A 19,904-nucleotide genomic window follows, 5' to 3' on the forward strand; every position below is an offset into this window, starting at 1 on the left:
TTATTACAACGAACAAAATTGAATATCACTTTAAATTTGAAGTAGTTTGTTGTTATATTAGCAGTTGACAAGATTCATTTTTGGTATTATTTTCTAATGCGATGACATCAAATTTAATATTAATGCATAGAGTCAATTTACCAGATTGTCAATATGTCTATAAACATCACAAAGCATGTGTTTATTTGTAGGCAAAACAATGCATGATATAGATCCATACACAATACGTACATATGTGTGTAATACACATGTGAATACAGAATTTCTTTAGATAAATAGAAGAATTGTAATGCTAGATTTATTTAAGACAATTATTATCTGGGATTTCGAAATTGGCTGTATGAACTTAAAGCATCGATTAAACATACATATATAACTTCATGGATTTAGAGAATTTATAATAACACTTACCAAAATAAACAATAACCTGTGCACTGTAATATATCATACATGGTAAATTTACACTTGCTCAATATTACAGTATTTGGTTTAAAGTAAGTTTTGCTAACAGTAAAAAACATTGTATTTTATCAATGTGTATCAGGTATAGGAGACAAATTAATAATGATGCTAATATATTTAAAGATGCTCCACCGCTGACAAATGGTATTTTTTCACTATCAAAAACGGCAGCAGACAATGTAGTATTTTTCTTCAGTTACAAAAGTTACTTACTTTACACCATTGCCGCCGTTGAAAAGTTTGAGCTTCTAATTTCACTTCAAGTTAAAAATATAGAAAAATAATTAATTGCATCCCGAAAAAATTCCGTAGCACTATATCCTATAATATATGGAATGAAGTACTGATTGCGCTTGACCCAAAGGCAAAATAAATTATTTTATATTATTTTTTGTGTTAATTAGATAGACTTATGCATACACGATTAAACACTAATTATTGTGAAAATGATGGATATCATTTATACTCTGTCGGCTGTGGAGCATCTTTAACTCAAAGTACTTGTATACATGAGTCCAATTTCTTCCTTTTGTCATTGTTAGATGATTTCTGTAACTTTTTTTATAACAAATTAAGAATATTGATATATATGTTAAATTTTATAATTACAGGACTCATTGGCTAGTCATCTGAAGCAGATTCATAATTGTTGAAGACTGGAGATTATCAGGATTACTTTGGAAGCAGTGAAATGATTCTAAGGATGACTACCAGGCATATATTAAACTAGCTGCGACAACATACATGTAGCTCTGGACAACGGGCATGTTTCATAATGCTAATTAAAACACCAAAATACAAAAAAGTAAATCCAGTATATTTGCAACTTTTGCAAAGAGTTGTCACCATTTGACATACTGCCAATTGTTATCAATCTGTTGAGAGATAGAAGGTGTTTAAACTTTTAACTTCACAGACTGACTCACGTGTTAGTCTTTCTGTTTTGTTGTAAAATTCAAACAAACAAAAACGAGTTTTTTTGGCTTGAATGAAACACACTATATATATTCTGACCGACGGTCATTATCTGAACTACAATTCTGTCCCATTGACTGTAATGTTGCAAAACATCAAGTGATGACAATTAGCGAGTGTCGAGTAACTTTGCATTTAGATATATATATAGAAATATCCTACATTTATAATATAAACTGATAATTTATTTACCCATCATCACGCCTGAATTATCATTACTACAATGTATATTTCAATGATTCACATCTGTGACACGGCCATATAAGTACATTGTATATGGAATGACATTCATTTATTTGCTACAACAGAAACATATTAAACAGTTTTACTTGTTGACTTTGTGCAGTGTGTTCACCAAAATGACACAAATTTTAACACTTCTGGTGACATAGCCCATTGGTTGTTCCCATTAGTTGATGCCTCTATCAAATGTTTTTACAACTGTTTCTGATCTTGTTACCAATACATGTATAAACAGTTGTAAGTAATGTGACATTAACAACAAGTTGCCAATAATGTGTGATTACATGTACGTTAATTTCATATTCTTAACATAATTAAATGGGAAAAAAACCTTTAAAACATAACAAACAAAGTATTTATTTTAGTACATAAACATAAAAACCCATCATTGATTTACAAGGTCAAGGGGAGTAACTTGTACATGACAATTTCAAAATTGACTAGGGTACACGAAATTCGGCAGTCCGGAAAATTTGTAATCTGGACGGTTTAGGCTGGGAACGAAGGTGTCCAGATTATCGAGGGTCCACTGTACATGTCAATGTATACAAATAACACACTGATTTTGAGAATGGTTGTTTTAATATGCTGTTAAGAATTCTCAGTGTCCATTTTATGCATTATATAGAGACAGTATCATACTGAATCTGACTTTGATATGACTTTTCTTCAATATTGCAGCAAAGTATCAAGAACTGCTCATTACTTACTAATATGCCTGAATACATTGTGTGTATCACAGAAGAGAACTAGAAAAAATAATGTATTGTGATGTTATTTCATGTTTGTATTAAAGTATTTTTGAATAAACAATAATTCAAAACAATTCAGTTTTGATTTTGATGCAGTAACCAATTCTTTAAATGAACATTTGACCCTTAGTTTTTAGGTCATCTGACCGAAGGTCAGGATGACCTATTGTCATCGCGTTTCGTCCGTCGTCGTGCGCCGTGCGCCGTCCGCCGTGCGTCGTGCGTAAGACTATTTATACAAAAGCCTACTCCTCCTTCATTCTTTGATGGATTTCATCCATATTTGGTTTGAAACATCATTGGGGAAGGACAATCATATTTTATATAAATGAGCCTGGTCCGACCCCTAGGGGCTGAGAGGTGGGGCACCAAAAGGGCAAATTTTCTTATTTTAAGCTTTAAAATCCTACTCCTCCTTCATCCTTTGATGGATTTCATCCATATTTGGTGTGAAACTTTATTAGGGAAGGACAATCATATTTTATATAAATGAGCCTGGTCCGACCCCTAGGGTCAGAGGGGCAGGGCCTCAAAAGGGCAAATTTTCTTAATTTTAGCTTTAAAATCCTACTCCTCCTTCATCCTTGGATGGATTTCATCCATATTTGGTGTGAAACTTCATTAGGGAAGGACAATCATATTTTATATAAATGAGCCTGGTCCGACCCCTAGGGGCTGAGAGGTGGGGCACCAAAAGGGCAAATTTTCTTATTTTAAGCTTTAAAATCCTACTCCTCCTTCATCCTTGGATGGATTTCATCCATATTTGGTGTGAAACTTCATTAGGGAAGGACAATCATATTTTATATAAATGAGCCTGGTCCGACCCCTAGGGGCTGAGGGGTGGGGCTCCAAAAGGGCAAATTTTCTTATTTTAGCTTTAAATTCCTACTCCTCCTTCCTCCTTGGATGGATTTCATCCATATTTGGTGTGAAACTTCATTAGGGAAGGACAATCATATTTTATATAAATGAGCCTGGTCCGACCCCTAGGGGCTGAGAGGTGGGGCACCAAAAGGGCAAATTTTCTTATTTTAAGCTTTAAAATCCTACTCCTCCTTCATCCTTTGATGGATTTCATCCATATTTGGTGTGAAACTTCATTAGGGAAGGACAATCATATTTTATATAAATGAGCCTGGTCCGACCCCTAGGGTCAGAGAGGCAGGGCCTCAAAAGGGCAAATTTTCTTAATTTTAGCTTTAAAATCCTACTCCTCCTTCATCCTTGGATGGATTTCATCCATATTTGGTGTGAAACTTCATTAGGGAAGGACAATCATATTTTGTATATTTGAGATAGGTCTGACCCCTAGGGGCTGAGGGGTGGGGCCCCAAAAGGGCAAATTATCTTATTTTAAGCTTTAAAATTCTACTCCTCCTTCATCCTTGGATGGATTTCATTTATATTTAGTGTGAAACATCATTGGGCAAGGACAATCATATTTTATATAAATGAGCCTGGTCCGACCCCTAGGGGCTGAGGGATGGGGCCCCAAAAGGGCAAACTTTCTTATTTTAAGCTTTAAAATCCTACTCCTCCTTCATCCTTGGATGGATTTCATTTATATTTGGTGTTAAACATCATTGGGGAAGGACAATCATATTTTATATAAATGAGCCTGGTCCGACCTCTAGGGGCTGAGGGGTGGGGCCCCAAAAGGGCAAATTTTCTTACTTTTAGCTGGCCCACTTCCTGTTTTCAGGTTTCACTCTCTGATCTCAATGAAAATTGGTCTATAGGGGTTTTAATTGATGCCGAACAACGTGCAAACATTTTCGTAAAGATTATTGTATTCCAAGATGGCCGCTGGCCCACTTCCTGTTTTAAGGTTTCAGTCTCTGATCTTAATGAAAATTGGTCTATAGGGGTTTTAATTGATGCCGAACAACATGCAAACATTTTCGTAAAAAATTTTGGTATTTCAAGATGGCTGCTGGCCCACTTCCTGTGTTGGGGTTCATTTCAGATCTCAATGAAAAATTGGTCTAAAGGGGTTTTAATTGATTCAGAAGGGGGAACTTTAGGTGAGGACAATCATATTTTATAAAGGACCAGGCTAAGACCCATGGGGATAGTACGGCGGAGGTCCAAACTGGGAGCTTAGCTGAAATTTGGCTTTATAATCTGACTCCTTATATTAATCCTTGAATGGGTTACAACCATATATGGATGAAGGGCAACCGAGTTTGTTCAACAAATGACATTTACCTATTTCAGAAACTTACATATTCAACTAAGGAGTTCCTTGTACTATTTATATTAATTGTTAACCACTACTTTATACTGTGACTTTGTTGTTTTGTGCCATGAGTCAGATGACCGTAAAGGCCCATGGGCCTCTTGTTGTCATTTCATTTCTTCTCTTGATAATTATCTAATTAATTGCCTTTTGCCCTTTCCTCCTGTAATAGATCTGTACCACATAGTTCATCGGGAAAAAAATACTTGTATAGTATATGCATTGCACATAGTTCCTTATAAATGAGGTCTATAAACAACATTTGCAGCATAAGCCATGGACTTTGTAAAAATGCCATCAAGGGATATCCATGTGTCAGATTATACTTTCTTCTTAATGGAGTCTTAATGTTCCCTTGTTTTCATTATACTGCAGATTGTTATTAGCTGTAGGTCTCCATGGCCTTGTCCTCAAGATCAATTATCAAATAATCATAACTACAATTTTTTTTCTTCTTTATTTTGTTATTCAGACAATTATATTCAAACATTAGAGAAAAGGTCACATGACACTGACTGTAAATATTTGTTGAAGCTGTTGAATTCAAGATAGGTTCAAAGTTCAAATCTGAAATAAATTTTCTAGCATTTTCTTAAATCTTCTCATAATTTTTAGATTCATCTTTTGATATGAGAAGGAATGGTTGTCTGCAATCTTAACAATTTATCCACAATTAATTAAATGAATACTTGGAAGATAAATAACCCAACTAGATAATGACATGAGACTTACAAGAAAATACACACCCTAAAATGTTACTAATGACATATTTGCCTTCTTTGAACTAAATTTGTCTTACATCAATGCTTTTTCGGTTCAGTACTTACAGTACTTTGATTATCATGACATCATTATTACCTGTGACGCCACAATAGTGTTATTACACAGCGAAATGAATTATTTTTTGTGTCAATAAGACATACATAAACACGATTAAACACCAATTATTGTTCAAATGATGAGTATCGTTTATGCTCTGTCAGTGGTGGAGCATCTTTAATTTTCTTAAAAACAACAATAACATCAGAAAATGTGTATTGATGGCCTAAGGTGAGGTTACAAAATCAAATAATTGCAAGATTCCCTCCGTAATTTATGTTAACAGTGAAGATTCATTTTGCTGTTTTGCCGTCTGGCGCAGTGATAGTCAACAAACACACGGTAATTAGAACGGCGGCTGGAAACATGAGATGACCCGCGTTATAAATATAAACATTTAATCTATTTCAATTTCATTGTTCAGAAGGCCATTTTGAGTGTAGTATTAACGGTAAGCTAATAACTTTTGCAACTTTAGGAACGTTTTTGAAAGATAGACGGCCTTTAACTACAGTACCTGAACCGTTTAACGTTCCCAGCCTAACGCAAACGCAACGCAAAAAAATCGTCCGTTAGCTTACGCTAACGATTGCTAACGCTAACGATTAACGATAAACGATTAACGCAATACCGGCTAATGATTAACGATTAACGCAAAACGACCGGCTATGATAAACCGGAAATACCATTGTTATAATCATGGACACGGCTTGACGGTAAATGAATTACGGATCTTGATGTTTTGAAATACAAACGAAAGTACAAGAAAAACTGGAGTATGTTCGGGATTAGAGTTTCTGTATATCATATAAACATTTGACTATGAAAACTAAGTCAAAGACGACAGTACTCGATGCAGAGTTTCCATGTACAAAATGTACGTTTACAAAATGAATTACATGTGCAACTGTATGTATGGAGAAAGAATGGTATTATTCTAAAGTGTCATATTTACCCGATATTTTAAGAAATAATAAATTGTTACAACATCTCTTTACTGATAATCACACAATGAAGTCAAACATGACTGTACTCGATACAAAGTTTCCACTTCACACGTACGTTTACAAATTACTTGACATGTACAACCGTATGTATTAAGAGAGAATTGTATTATTCTAAGTGTCATATTTGTCCGACATTTTAAGAAATAACAAACAAATTGTTACAACAACATTTTTAAATCTCACCTATTCCCCGTGTTCAAACTCGTCATGTTAATGATTTTTAAATTTTACGAATTTATTTACAAATCTCCCGAGTCTTTTATTGCGTTCTTCGTACATTGATAATATTTAACTTAACAAGAAGAATATTATGCAGCGTGTCTGTAATAACATTTTTATATTTTAATTATCTGTTTTAGCTATTTTCTTGTGTAATCTTTCAGTTGACATTAATATTCTGTAAGACAGTTTCGTTAATATTTGAATTGCTTTCGCAGAAATCATAGTAACTACAAACATATATATGATATATGTTTCTGATAATAATAATAAAAAAGTGATAATCACATTAAGTTTTGAAATGTCATTTAAATACGAGTATTTCAGAACGTTTTCACGGATATGAGCGTACGTCATGTATGCGATCTTGTTACTGTACATATTTTTATTTCAACCACATCTAACAAACATATATACATCCAAAAGAGATATAAAATGCAATACAATACACTTTATTCATATTTTTTTTATTTCATAGATGTTATGATAATCGCTTCTACACGAAGCGGTAAACGTAATATCATATCCGGATCGTCAAAGCATCTCACCGGCATTTGGTTCTATTTTTAGTGGCTAACGATTTCTAACGCAAACGATTTCTAACGCAAACGATTGTAAACGCAATTTCATAGATGTTATGATAACGCAAACGATAACGATTAACGATAAACGATTGCTAACGCTAACGATTGCTAACGGAAATAACGCAAACGCAAACGAAACGCAAATTTGGGAACGTTAAACGGTTCAGGTACTGTAATAAATATCTCTTAAGATTTTAATTAATGCTTAATTAAATCGTGTGTGTATAACCTTGATAGTGATGGTGTGTCTAATTATCTTTGTGACTGATTTATGTTGAAACCAATGTAAAAGACATTTAGAATTACAGTGCCATAGTTTATTCTCATAAAGGACTTTTTCAGTCTCCCGAAAACACCATTAATGACAAGAACGCATTGTATTAATTACTTCTTATAAAATTTGATTTCCTATTTTCATCTGTTTTGCAGATGTGCGTTTTGTTGGAACTACGTTTATCCATTTGATTTTACTTGTGGTTTCTTAGCATCTATTGAAGTATTTAATTTGTAGATGCTAGCATCTAATTTTAAGTTGTAGAATAAAATGTAAAAAAAGAATTAGAAAGTTCATTTTCATTACATATGTATTTAAATTTTTCATTTATTGATTTCTGATGCTCTTTATCATAATTGATGGTCACATTGTAATTTACAACAAAGGGTCCTAGTTTCATATAAATGTCATTTAGGAATTGATGATTACTATTTTGGTAAGTAAACTGAAATAAATCTTATGTTGATAATGTAAATTTTTGACATTTAAGGAAATATGTACTGACCAATCAATTTGTTTGTCCAAAGAAATTATATATTAACTCAGACACCCCTGAAGATGCACTTAAACTCTTCTGTATTGAAGACTAGACCAGTCTATTATGGCATTTCAGGGGTGAGTTAAGGTTTTAGTTGACTACACTTTGATTTATTCTTTTAATTTCTATTCTCGCAGCACAATTATGCCTATCAGTTTCTTTTATTTGATATTCCAAAGTTAAGTTAATGTTTTGAATTTGCTTTAAATCTGTTCTGAATACGTATTACTCTTATGCTACTAAATAGGCTTATTCGATGTTCCTAAGCTTGTTTAAAATTTTAGAATTTTCTTTAAATCTCAGGATCACAAAATATTGTAAAACCCTCGGCAAGCCTGGGGTTTTACAATATTTTGTGACCATCAGGTAGAATATCGGATTATCCCTATCCTTCATATCCATGTATGAAAGAGTCTTATATTATAAACTTTCAGAATTTTCTTTAAAATCTTTTCTGAATTCATCTGATTCCTAGCCTTGAAAGCAAACTGCATTTTTTACAGTCACTACACTGCCTGCAGAAGCTTAAATCATTTACCCCTGGAGGCGTATTTGAACTCTTCTAATTCAAAGACTGGAATAGTTCATTATGAACTTTCAGGGATGAATGGGTTTATCCACCAAATATATAAATTTTTAGATAAAAAATCGATTGCCAACTGCACTTGATGGATCACCAACTGTCAATCGAACCGCTCGGGTACATTCCGATTCGGGGAATCATGAGGTGTTGTTTCATACTGTCTTGTGATTGGTCAATAAGGGATGTACTTTTGTAGATCAAATTTTATTTTCTATTGTCTATTTTAACGTCTTATTTTTCTCAAAAACTGAAGAATTAAAGTGAGATGGGTCTATCACCTGTATTGCCTTCAAACATTTATTTAACTCGTTTTATAACATAATTTCATCCATATTTTCATTCATTTTACTTGAAAAAAAATTTGGGTTGTGCAAAATTTCAATCTGATTAAAATACAGATCCTTATTATCACTACGTTAGATAAGAGGATCTGAGAAAATCCCGTTAGATAAGAGGAAAATTCCATTAGGGGTCATGTCCAGGTGACCTTTGGAAATGGCCAATCAAACTGCTACTTGCAAAATTGACAGTGAATTTCAGGGACGAAATAGTTTTGAAAAAAGGTGACCTTTGGAAATGGCCAATCAAACTGCTACTTGCAAAATTGACAGTGAATTTCAGGGAGGAAATAGTTTTGAAAAAACTGTTAAAATTATTTTGGTTTATGTAGTCATCTCGCCCAAAGAGTACAATAAAGCTAATTGTATATGTATCCTGGGACGAAATATCGTTTTCAATGGATGTGACAAGGTGTAGAAAATGTATCTGATATGAAGACTACATGGTATAAAGGTCATCTGGACGTGACCCCCTATGGGATATAGTCAGATCCTTTATATAACGGAGTGGTTATAAGGATCTGTATTTTAATCAGATTGGCAAAATTTGATATGTGTATCTCAATTTGAAGACGTTCTTTATATTTTTGATATTGTGTTTATCAGTGTTTTCACACTTTTTGGGATCCAAACATGCAGGTTAGAATGTATGAACATGTCTCCGTATCAAAATAAAAGTTCAATGTAAATAATATTAAATTTCAGAATGCTTGTTTATTTGCAGACGAGAGTTGATTGTACTGTTTTACGGATTGTGTATGTTCATGATGCACTGTATAATATGGATCTGCAGTGATAAGTTTATATTCCTTGCAATGATCGCTGTGGCAACTGCACAAGGCCTTCACCTTCAGCCAGAACAAGTTTTTGTATCACTTTTGTGTGCTGCAAACTTTCGTGAGAATCTGGATAAGTTGGGAATGTGTTTTGCGCATGGTGGCGGTGCTTACTCATGCCAAAAGCGTATAAAGGTTAGTGAATGGCTTTTTGGCTTGATTCTTGGTTTGATTCTGATATTCCAGAAAAACAAGATCATATTGATGTGTGAACCTCTACTAGTATGCCTGTAGATCTCTGATGTTTAAGCTTATAGCTGTATACCTATAGTGCTGGGAGGGAGGTAAGATGTATATGCCTTTAGCAGTGTGTCTATAGATCTCAGATGCTTTAGCCTTTAGCAGTGTGTCTATAAATCTCAGATGTTTAAGCCTTTAGCTGTGTGTCTATAGATCTCAGATGTTTATGCCTTTAGCTGTGTGTCTATAGATCTCAGATGTTTTAGCCTTTAGCAGTGTGTCTATAAATCTCAGATGTTTAAGCCTTTAGCTGTGTGTCTATAGATCTCAGATGTTTATGCCTTTAGCTGTGTGTCTATAGATCTCAGATGTTTAAGCCTGTAGATGTGTGTCTATAGATCTCAGATGTTTAAGTCTGTAGCTGTGTGTCTATAGATCTCAGATGTTTATGCCTTTAGCTGTGTGTCTATAGATCTCAGATGTTTATGCCTTTAGCTGTGTGTCTATAGATCTCAGATGTTTAAGCCTTTAGCTGTGTGTCTATAGATCTCAGATGTTTAAGCCTTTATCTGTGTGTCTATAGATATCAGATGTTTAAGTCTTTATCTGTGTGTCTACAGATCTCAGATGTTTAAGTCATTATCTGTGTGTCTATATAATAGAAAATGGGCTGAGATGTTTAATTTAAATCTATATGTCTATAGAACTGATTCGGAACTTGTAAAAGATGATACATTGGCGACGAAATAATTCTAAAAGTATGGACAAAAAAACAAAAAAAAAATTGAACGACAATCCACCTCTTTAAGCCCCACAAAATACAGATTCGTTTACGTGATACAGATAAGACAAACAATGGTTACAATTTGAATTCCTTCCACGAGCAGAGACCAAAGGAAGGTTTTACAGATAACGTTTCATTATCAGTGAACGAACGCTGTGAAACAAACCATGAAAATTGGTAAATATGTTTGAAAAATTTCATGGTTGAAATAATAAAAAAGTCAAAATACTGCGAAACTTCCTTCTCTGTTTGTCGAGCTGTTTTGTCTGAAATCTGACCATGGCTGCCATGCCACCATGAATTTCCATGCCACAGAAGATTACTGTATCACTATAACTCTCTATACTGCTAATTTCCATGCCGGCCCATGCAACTAGATTTTTATGCTACTGTAAATTTCCATGCAACCATAAATTTCTGTGCTACTGGGAATTTTCATGCAGCTATGATTCCATGTTAATATATGTTTCCATGCCATTTCCATGCTACCAAAGTCTCCATGCTAGTGAAAATTTCCATGCAGCCATACATTTTGTCCATAAGTTTCCATGCCACAGTAGGTATCAATTCCATCTTATTACTTGTGGTGGCCATTTAGTTGTGTTGCAGCAGTGAAAGTTTGTGTTATTTTTTCTGCATGCAGGTCTGAGTTGGTTGTGAAGCTTCGTTACTTTCTTGTATTCACCGTCATCGTGATTCTCTGCATGTGTGAAAAGTTTGTGCTCTTTTGTCTGATGTTGGCGGCAAGCATTCAGGGCTTACGCCTTCGAGCAGACGCCATTTTCATAGTGCTCCTTTGTACTAAGAGATTCCGAGAAATCGTAGACCGTTTTGGACTAAATATGGATTACAGTGGAGCTTGTCTGATCAGTGTGAGAAGGTTCCAGGTTAGTATAAGTTCAAAGAGGTGAAAGGTCATATCAAGGTTATAACATAGCATTTTAGATTCATTACAGAGGTCAGAGGTCATATAAAGAGGGGTTAGATGTGATGTTTGTAGGTGAGAGGTGAAAGGCTTTACAAGAATATTTCAAATTCAAATTTATACAAGTCGAGAGATTAAAATCTTTAGAAATGAAACAGGGTAGTGTGTCAGCAGCATGGGTCCAACCCACAACCCTGGACTTACGGGTCCGCCTCTCTACTGACTGAGCTAAAGGAGATTCCCCCTAAGCATGAAGCTAGATCGATGGCGACCATATCACTTAATGTATAATAAGATACTAATTTACTAAACTTGCTACAATTATGTGATTTGCTAATGCTGTTTCACCATATATGTACATTTCTTGTCCCATTGGTTACATCTCAAGATGTTCATCCACGTGCCCAATCTGCAGTTATCATGTTCGGCCTTTAGTAGACATATGAATCATGAATTTGCGAACGATTTGGGTTTGGTAATAGTAGCTGTTGTATTAGGGTTCATTCAGAGTGAAGTTTTAAGTGCAGTAGGGTGACGATTGTTTCACTTTTAAAACATTTCATATTGTACATGTAATTTTATTTCTTAGATGTATCATATTTATGTTTCACCAGCACATTTGAAAGCTTTTTTGCTAGTCCTGTGCAATGGTGTTGTTTGTGAGGATAAATCACATGCTGTAGTAAAGGTATAACCTGGATACAAACCCACTGTTATCTGCACATCAATTTTCAGATATAGGATTTGAAAATGGATGAAATAAAGATACCTCTGTCAATGAAATAAATTCAGTTTATGTGAACCTGGTGTGAATACTCATGATTTTCCTGTAAGATAATTTGTTATTTCTCTAACAATCACAGGCTCTTGTCTAACATCTACAAACAATCACAGGCTCTTGTCTAACATCTACAAACAACCACAGGCTCTTGTTTTGTTTATGAACAATAAACAACCACAGGCCCTTGTCTACCATCTACAAACAATCACAGGCCCTTGTCTTACATCTACAAACAACCACAGGCCCTTGCTTCGTTTATGAACAATAAACAACCACAGGCCCTTGTTTCGTTTATGAACAATAAACAACCACAGGCCTTTGTTTCGTTTATGTATAATAAACAACCAAAGGCCCTTGGTTCGTCTATGAACAATAAACAACCACATGCCCTTGCCTTGTCAATAAACAGTCACAGGCTCTTGTCTCGTCTTTTATTATAGTAGACTGTATAATAGTTGATTGGTTTGGTTTTAGTTATTAGCTAGGTTTAACATCCTAGTAACAGCCTGGGTCATGTTTTGGGAGGCTGAAGTATATTGGTGTTGTTTCTCTTTGTAGTAGTTTGTTCAAAGATTTTGAAAATTTTCTTTTGACATTTTCTTTTCTCTCCTTTTTACTTTTGAAACATTTAGAACATGGACAGTTAATGAGGCAATAATGCATGATAACAGAAAAGGATACCTTTGTATAAGGCTCAATTGAAATTAATTAATTTTATCTGGTAGAAGCCTAGATATTATGACAATTGCTATAGTTTAAGGATACATCCATCTGAGTAACTGAACAGTATCATAACATGGTATGCACAGAGGAATAAATTGAAAACCTGCATCCATATAAAATATATATGATATTGGGGCATCGGGAAAAATAATATAGAGTTCTTTAACCTTGGTGAATACTGAGAAATATACTACATTGGTCACCTGTGTGTGTTACTAATTAAACATTAATGATGGATTGGTGTGGTTTGATGTCCTAACAGGTGTAGGTTAAAGGAACATTATACAAGTGAATTCCTTTTAAAGTCGAGTTCCATTTGTCAGGCCAAATGAGCTTATGTCATGGCGCGGCGTCCGTTGTCCGTCCGTCAACATTTCCTTTAAAACGCTACTAGTCATAGAGTTCTGCATGGATTCTACCTAAATTTGGCCAGAAACATCCTTGGGGGTAGGGGAACAGATTTTGTATAAATTTTGGCTCTGACCCATAGGGGGCAGGAGGGGCGGGGCCCAATAGGTGAAATAGAGGTAAATCCTTTACATCGCTACTAGTCATAGAGTTCTGCATGGATTCTAACCAAATTTGACCAGATACATCATTGGGGGAAGGGGAACAGAGTTAGTATAAATTTTGGCTCTGACCCCCTGGAGCAGAAAGAGTAGGACCCAACAGTGAACTTACAGGTAAATCTTTAAATTCCTTCAGAAATGAAACAATGACCCTGTATTCTGAACATTTCTTGGTATTACAAACCAGGTGAGAGATACAGCTCTGGGCCTCTTGTTCAAAGTTTGGTTTTCGAAAGAGAGATTTATGATATGGATAAAGAAAATTTCAGTTATCTGTAATATTTCAAAGGATCAGGTAAAATTGCAGGGTTAGGAGAGAGTTTTGATAGGTTGTTTGGTGTAAATTTGAACCAATGAAAAAATTGTAAATTGGTGTAAATTTGAACCAATGAAAAAATTGTAAATTGGTGTAAATTTGGACCAACGAAAAAATTGTAAATTGGTGTAAATTTGGACCAACGAAAAAATTGTAAATTGGTGTAAATTTGGACCAACGAAAAAATTGTAAATTGGTGTAATTTGAACCAACGAAAAAATTGTAAATTGGTGTAAATTTGGACCAACGAAAAAATTGTAAATTGGTGTAAATTTGGACCAACGAAAAAATTGTAAATTGGTGTAAATTTGAACCAATGAAAAAATTGTAAATTGGTGTAAATATTTGGACCAATGAAAAAATTGCAGATTGGTATAAATTTGGACCAACAAAAAAAACCTGTAAAATACTCATTCAATATCTTAAGAGCTCTTATTAGGTTCCACTGATTATTTGTGAAGGAAACCCACCAACAATTCTAAAAGAGATTTCCGTTTTATCCTACAGGAATGAGTTGAAGGTACAATTTTATCGTCTGTGTGCATTTGTAATGGTTTACATAGTGTGGATAGGAAGCGACAAACTCATTTTCTTTACAATTTTGGCCATACTTTCGGCGCAAAATGTACATCTTACATCCAAAGGCATTTACGTGTCTGTGGCATGTGTACAATTTTGGCCATTCTTTCGGCGCAAAATGTACATCTTACATCCAAAGGCATTTACGTGTCTGTGGCCTGTGTACTGATTTACCGTGATTTCCTGGACAAGTTAGGATTTTGTGGAGAGCACGCTGGGGCAGCCTATTCCAGTCAAAGAAGAGTCAAGGTCAGTACCAAGGGTCAAGGTCATTCTACCATGGTCAAGGTCAGGCAAATCAAAGGTCGAGTTTAAATTGATCGGAAGGTCCATGCCATTCTGATTAAGGGACTTATCTGAGTTCTAATTGAATTAAAAGCCCTGTAATTTTACTAAATCCTAATAAACAGATCAGATCAGCATCTGTGAACAGTTCCATAGCTTTTACACATATTTGTGATTTGTAACGGAATCTTTATTCAAATTAGTTTGCTAGGCATTTCTATATTTGGAGAAAAATATAAAAGGAACAATGAAGAACTTTGATAATGTTGTCCATATTACGGTATTATTACCAAACTCTGTGTGCCTTAGGTAGCTTTCATGGTCATAATGTCTTTAGTGGCGAATTCATTACTTCATCTTAGTTTAAAAGAGAACATTCATATTTCAATCCACTTATTCTTTGTTTGTCTAAGGTAGCTTTCATTGTTCCATAATGCCTCCACTGCAAACAAATTCATCATTTCGTATAAGTTTGAAAGTAAACATTAACATTTCAATCCACTAAGTAATGACAAGAACTTGAGTTGTGTGTAGGTTGTTGACCTTCTATCAGTGTCAGGCGATACATGTATCTTTCTTCTATGTCGTCGTCAACACATAATTGTTTAAACGACTGTCTGTCAGTAATGTGGTATGATAGACATTGAATACATTTTCCTTATGCTTGGTATGAAGGATGGGGATGTATAACACACTTTGAGTCACTAGATATAGATTTTTGACATTCCTACATATCTCTGTCTTTCATATATTCCTAAGATTATGTAATCTATTGTACATACTATATTTTACCAGTAATCTTGATAATATTTTTGGCAGTAATCATGTTTATATTTACCAGTAATCATGATTAAATTTTACCAGCAATAAGTTATTAATACTCTTTGACTCATTAAATACCCCTAAAACGCATTTGTCCTTATAAGGCTGGTAGAGTTTATTATTAATTTTCTGTGGTGCTTGAGTTTAAATAATGATGTTTCAATAAAAAACTATTATAAAGAAATATTGGTCCTATGGCTTGCTCATTGTAATTCTTTTGTGTTGCTTGCATGTTAACCATACATCAGCTAGTCTTTTTCTGTAGTTTTAATTCCTGGTCAAATGGAATCGCCCATAAATGCAATCAGCTCGGTGACAAGAAATTGAGTTGTATAGCTATTTATTATTATCACATGTTTTGAACATTATTGAAGATCTATTGAAATATCTTCAATCTGCAATATTGTTTCATTGATTCACTACAGTACATAAAAACTTCACCATTGTATTTTGGAAATGTTTTCTCCAATGGTACATGAAAAGCAATATGAAATGCAAATTCATGTAATCTAAAATTAACAAAAAAGCTTTTGGACACAATTGTTTTTTTTGTTTTTTTTTTACATGATTGATGAAATGACATGATTTGAAGCAAAAGATTATTGAATTTCATGCTCTTTGATTGCAACTTATGAAATAAGACTTCTCAGATTGCGACTTTTGATATTTACAATTCCAAACAGAGCTGAACTTCGACCTATTCATCAGAAACAACGTTTGTCGTCGTTGGTGATCGATATGATTTGGTTGGGAAGTGCCAAAGTTTTGATCCTGACTATTCTTATCGCAGCGACCATACAGGGATATCATATACGTCCTCGGCCCCTGTACATGGCAATGCTATGTGCGATGATCATACGGAGAATCCTAGATAGGGTGGCATTCCTCACCGAGAATCTGGGAGCAGGTTACATTAGTTCAATGAGACTAAAGGTCAGTCAGATTTAGTTATATATGCCATGAATCCACTAAAAGGGACATTTCAGTGAAGCTGATTTTTTCACACAGCAACTGAGGAAAATTATCGTATCTAAATGGCAGCTCCGACTGTATGTATCTACATGACAGCTCTGACTGTCTGTGTCTAAATGGCAGCTCTGACTGTCTGTGTCTAAATCACAGCTCTGACTGTCTGTGTCTAAATTGCAGCTCTGACTGTCTGTGTCTAAGTTGCAGCTCTGACTGTCTGTGTCTAAATGCAGCTCTCTGACTGTCTGTTGTGTCTGTGTCTAAATTGCAGCTCTGACTGTCTGTGTCTAAATCACAGCTCTGACTGTCTGTGTCTAAATGGCAGCTCTGACTGTCTGTGTCTAAATGGCAGCTCTGACTGTCTGTGTCTAAATGGCAGCTCTGACTGTCTGTGTCTAAATCACAGCTCTGACTGTCTGTGTCTAAATCACAGCTCTGACTGTCTGTGTCTAAATCACAGCTCTGACTGTCTGTGTCTAAGTTGCAGCTCTGACTGCTTGTGTCTAAATCACAGCTCTGACTGTCTGTGTCTAAATGGCAGCTCTGACTGTCTGTGTCTAAATCACAGCTCTGACTGTCTGTGTCTAAATCACAGCTCTGACTGTCTGTGTCTAAATGGCAGCTCTGACTGTCTGTGTCTAAATCACAGCTCTGACTGTCTGTGTCTAAATCACAGCTCTGACTGTCTGTGTCTAAATGGCAGCTTTGACTGTCTGTGTCCAAATCACAGATCTGACTGTCTGTGTCTAAATGGCAGCTCTGACTGTCTGTGTCTAAATCACAGCTCTGACTGTCTGTGTCTAAATCACAGCTCTGACTGTCTGTGTCTAAATCACAGCTCTGACTGTCTGTGTCTAAATCACAGCTCTGACTGTTTGTGCCTAAATCACAGCTCTGACTGTTTGTGCCTAAATGGCAGCTCTGACTGTTTGTGTCTAAATGGCAGCTCTGACTGTCTGTGTCTAAATGACAGCTCTGACTGTCTGTGTCTAAATCACAGCTCTGACTGTCTGTGTCTAAATCACAGCTCTGACTGTCTGTGTCTAAATCACAGCTCTGACTGTCTGTGTCTAAATCACAGATCTGACTGTCTGTGGCTAAATCACAGCTCCAGTTGCATGCTTTCCATAGAGTTAAAATATAAATGAAAGTGTAAATGGAAGACCGATAGAGGGGTTGTCTATAGTTGTGAAAAAATCAACAGGGTGCAAAATTTTGACTGAATTGAAATGATTATAAAAGGTCATAACTTGAATGTATAGGTTATAGTATAAAAGATCATCTTTATAATCATCTTTATAATAATATACAATCAGAAACAATATTTAGCTGTTGGATTCTGGGTGTTTGTATAGAGAGGTTGTAGCTAACATGGTCAAAGGTTAATATAGTATAACTAGTAATCTTCTGGCTACATAGTTTATATTTTTGTTTTATCACCTAATCTCATAACAACTTGATGATTTTTTCTCACCCTAACTACTGTAGTACTATTTTAGTATCCACTGTTACATGTAGTGACACTGTAGTTGGTTATTATAGCATGCTAATATTACTGTATTTGGATTTTGTTTGTTTCTGAATTATATAGTGTAACTGGATGTGTGTGTGTTGTGCCTTTAATTTGAATTATATTTTGCGAAGTATTTAACAAAGGAATTGATTAAGTTTAATTTCAATAAAATTTTATTACAATAAGTTGAAAAAGGATTGAACAACAGACGATGCCTATAGATGTTCTCTCCCAAAGGAACTGATTAATAACCTAAGAGTCTCTTTGTTGTTTGTTAATATCTTTTCTAATGACAGAATTCTAAAAATTGATATCAATTAATTTTCAAACTGAACAGCATGGAATGTCACTGGATTCGGACAACAATGTACTGGTCAGGAATACGAGACTTTGTGTGGTATTTCGGTGATAAGATTTTATATCTTATGATGTTGGTGCCGTATGCATTGACGGAGAAATCTATCCGAGTGGAATCACTCTTCATTTTGGTAAACTATATTGTCCTCATCAGACAAATGTGGCTGGGATGGCAGCTGGAGAGTGCAGAATACTTGTCATACGCTTACGTCAGCTATAAAAGGGTCAAGGTCAGTGTTTGGAAAAAACATAGAGGGTCAAGGTCAGGGTGTGTAAAGAAACATAGATGGTCAAGGTCAAGGTGTTTAATGAAACATATAGGGTCAAGGTCAGGGTGTGTAAAGAAACAGAGTCAAGGCAGGATTTTTTAAGAAACATACTCGAGGGTGGAACTCAGGTTGTGTTTAAAAAGCGATATGGTCAAGGTCAAAAAGGACTGGAAGTGTATGCTTTTGTAAAATCTAATCTGATGAAACAAGCACTCGATCCTTGTTCATGCTATAGACACTAGTGAACTTGATGGCATGGATTCGGTCAAGAAATATATACCGAATCTTGTGGATTTGTTCTATGAAATGTTGCCAAAATTTACAAACAGCACAACAATCTATGTGTAAATGGTACATAAATAAGGTTAAGCCTGATACATACACACTTTTTATTAATTTTGGTAAGTACACTTAAGAAGTGATATATATAGGCATAGGAAATATCACAAGTTTAAACTTGGGCTAATGCCTTATTATCAAATACTGATTTGAGTCAGAAGAAAACTCGAACACAATAAACATGAATATAGATTAACAGAGTGTTCTTAGTTTAGTGATTTGCTTGTTTTTTGAGGGGTCATTTTTAGCTCACCTGGCTTGAAGGGCCGGTGAGCTTATGTCATGGCGCGGCGTCCGTCGTCCGTCCGTCATCATTTTCTTTAAATCGCTACTAGTCATAGATTCTGCATGGATTGTAACCAAATTTGGCCACAAACATCCTTGGGGGAATGGGAACAGAATTTGTATAAATTTTGGCTCTGAGCCCCCGGGGGCAGGAGGGGCGGGGCCCAATAGGGAAATAGAGGTAAATCCTATAAATCGCTACTTGTCCTAGAGTTCTGCATGGATTGTAATCAAATTTGGCCACAAACATCCTTGGGGGAATGGGAACAGAACTTGTATAAATTTTTGCTCTGACCCCCCGAGGGGCAGGAGGGGCGGGGCCCTATAGGGAAATAG

At 35.2% G+C, this 19,904-nt stretch overlaps 1 protein-coding gene across 12 annotated transcripts in view; it reads left to right on the plus strand.

Annotated features, from left to right (window-relative positions):
- The window catches only part of LOC138307340 (ATP-binding cassette sub-family C member 4-like), a 118,159-nt gene that overhangs the window by 54,876 nt on the left and 43,379 nt on the right, over positions 1-19,904 (plus strand). The window contains exon 8 of one of the 12 annotated variants that reach the window (XM_069248035.1): positions 9,761-10,007. The exons of the other annotated variants lie outside the window; for them this stretch is intronic. Within the exon in view, the coding sequence (XP_069104136.1) occupies positions 9,761-10,007 (247 nt within the window). The remainder of the gene's footprint in view (positions 1-9,760; positions 10,008-19,904) is intronic. 12 annotated transcript variants of the gene reach the window in all.

Source organism: Argopecten irradians, chromosome 14, assembly GCF_041381155.1.
Source record: "Argopecten irradians isolate NY chromosome 14, Ai_NY, whole genome shotgun sequence".
Taxonomy (NCBI): domain Eukaryota; kingdom Metazoa; phylum Mollusca; class Bivalvia; order Pectinida; family Pectinidae; genus Argopecten; species Argopecten irradians.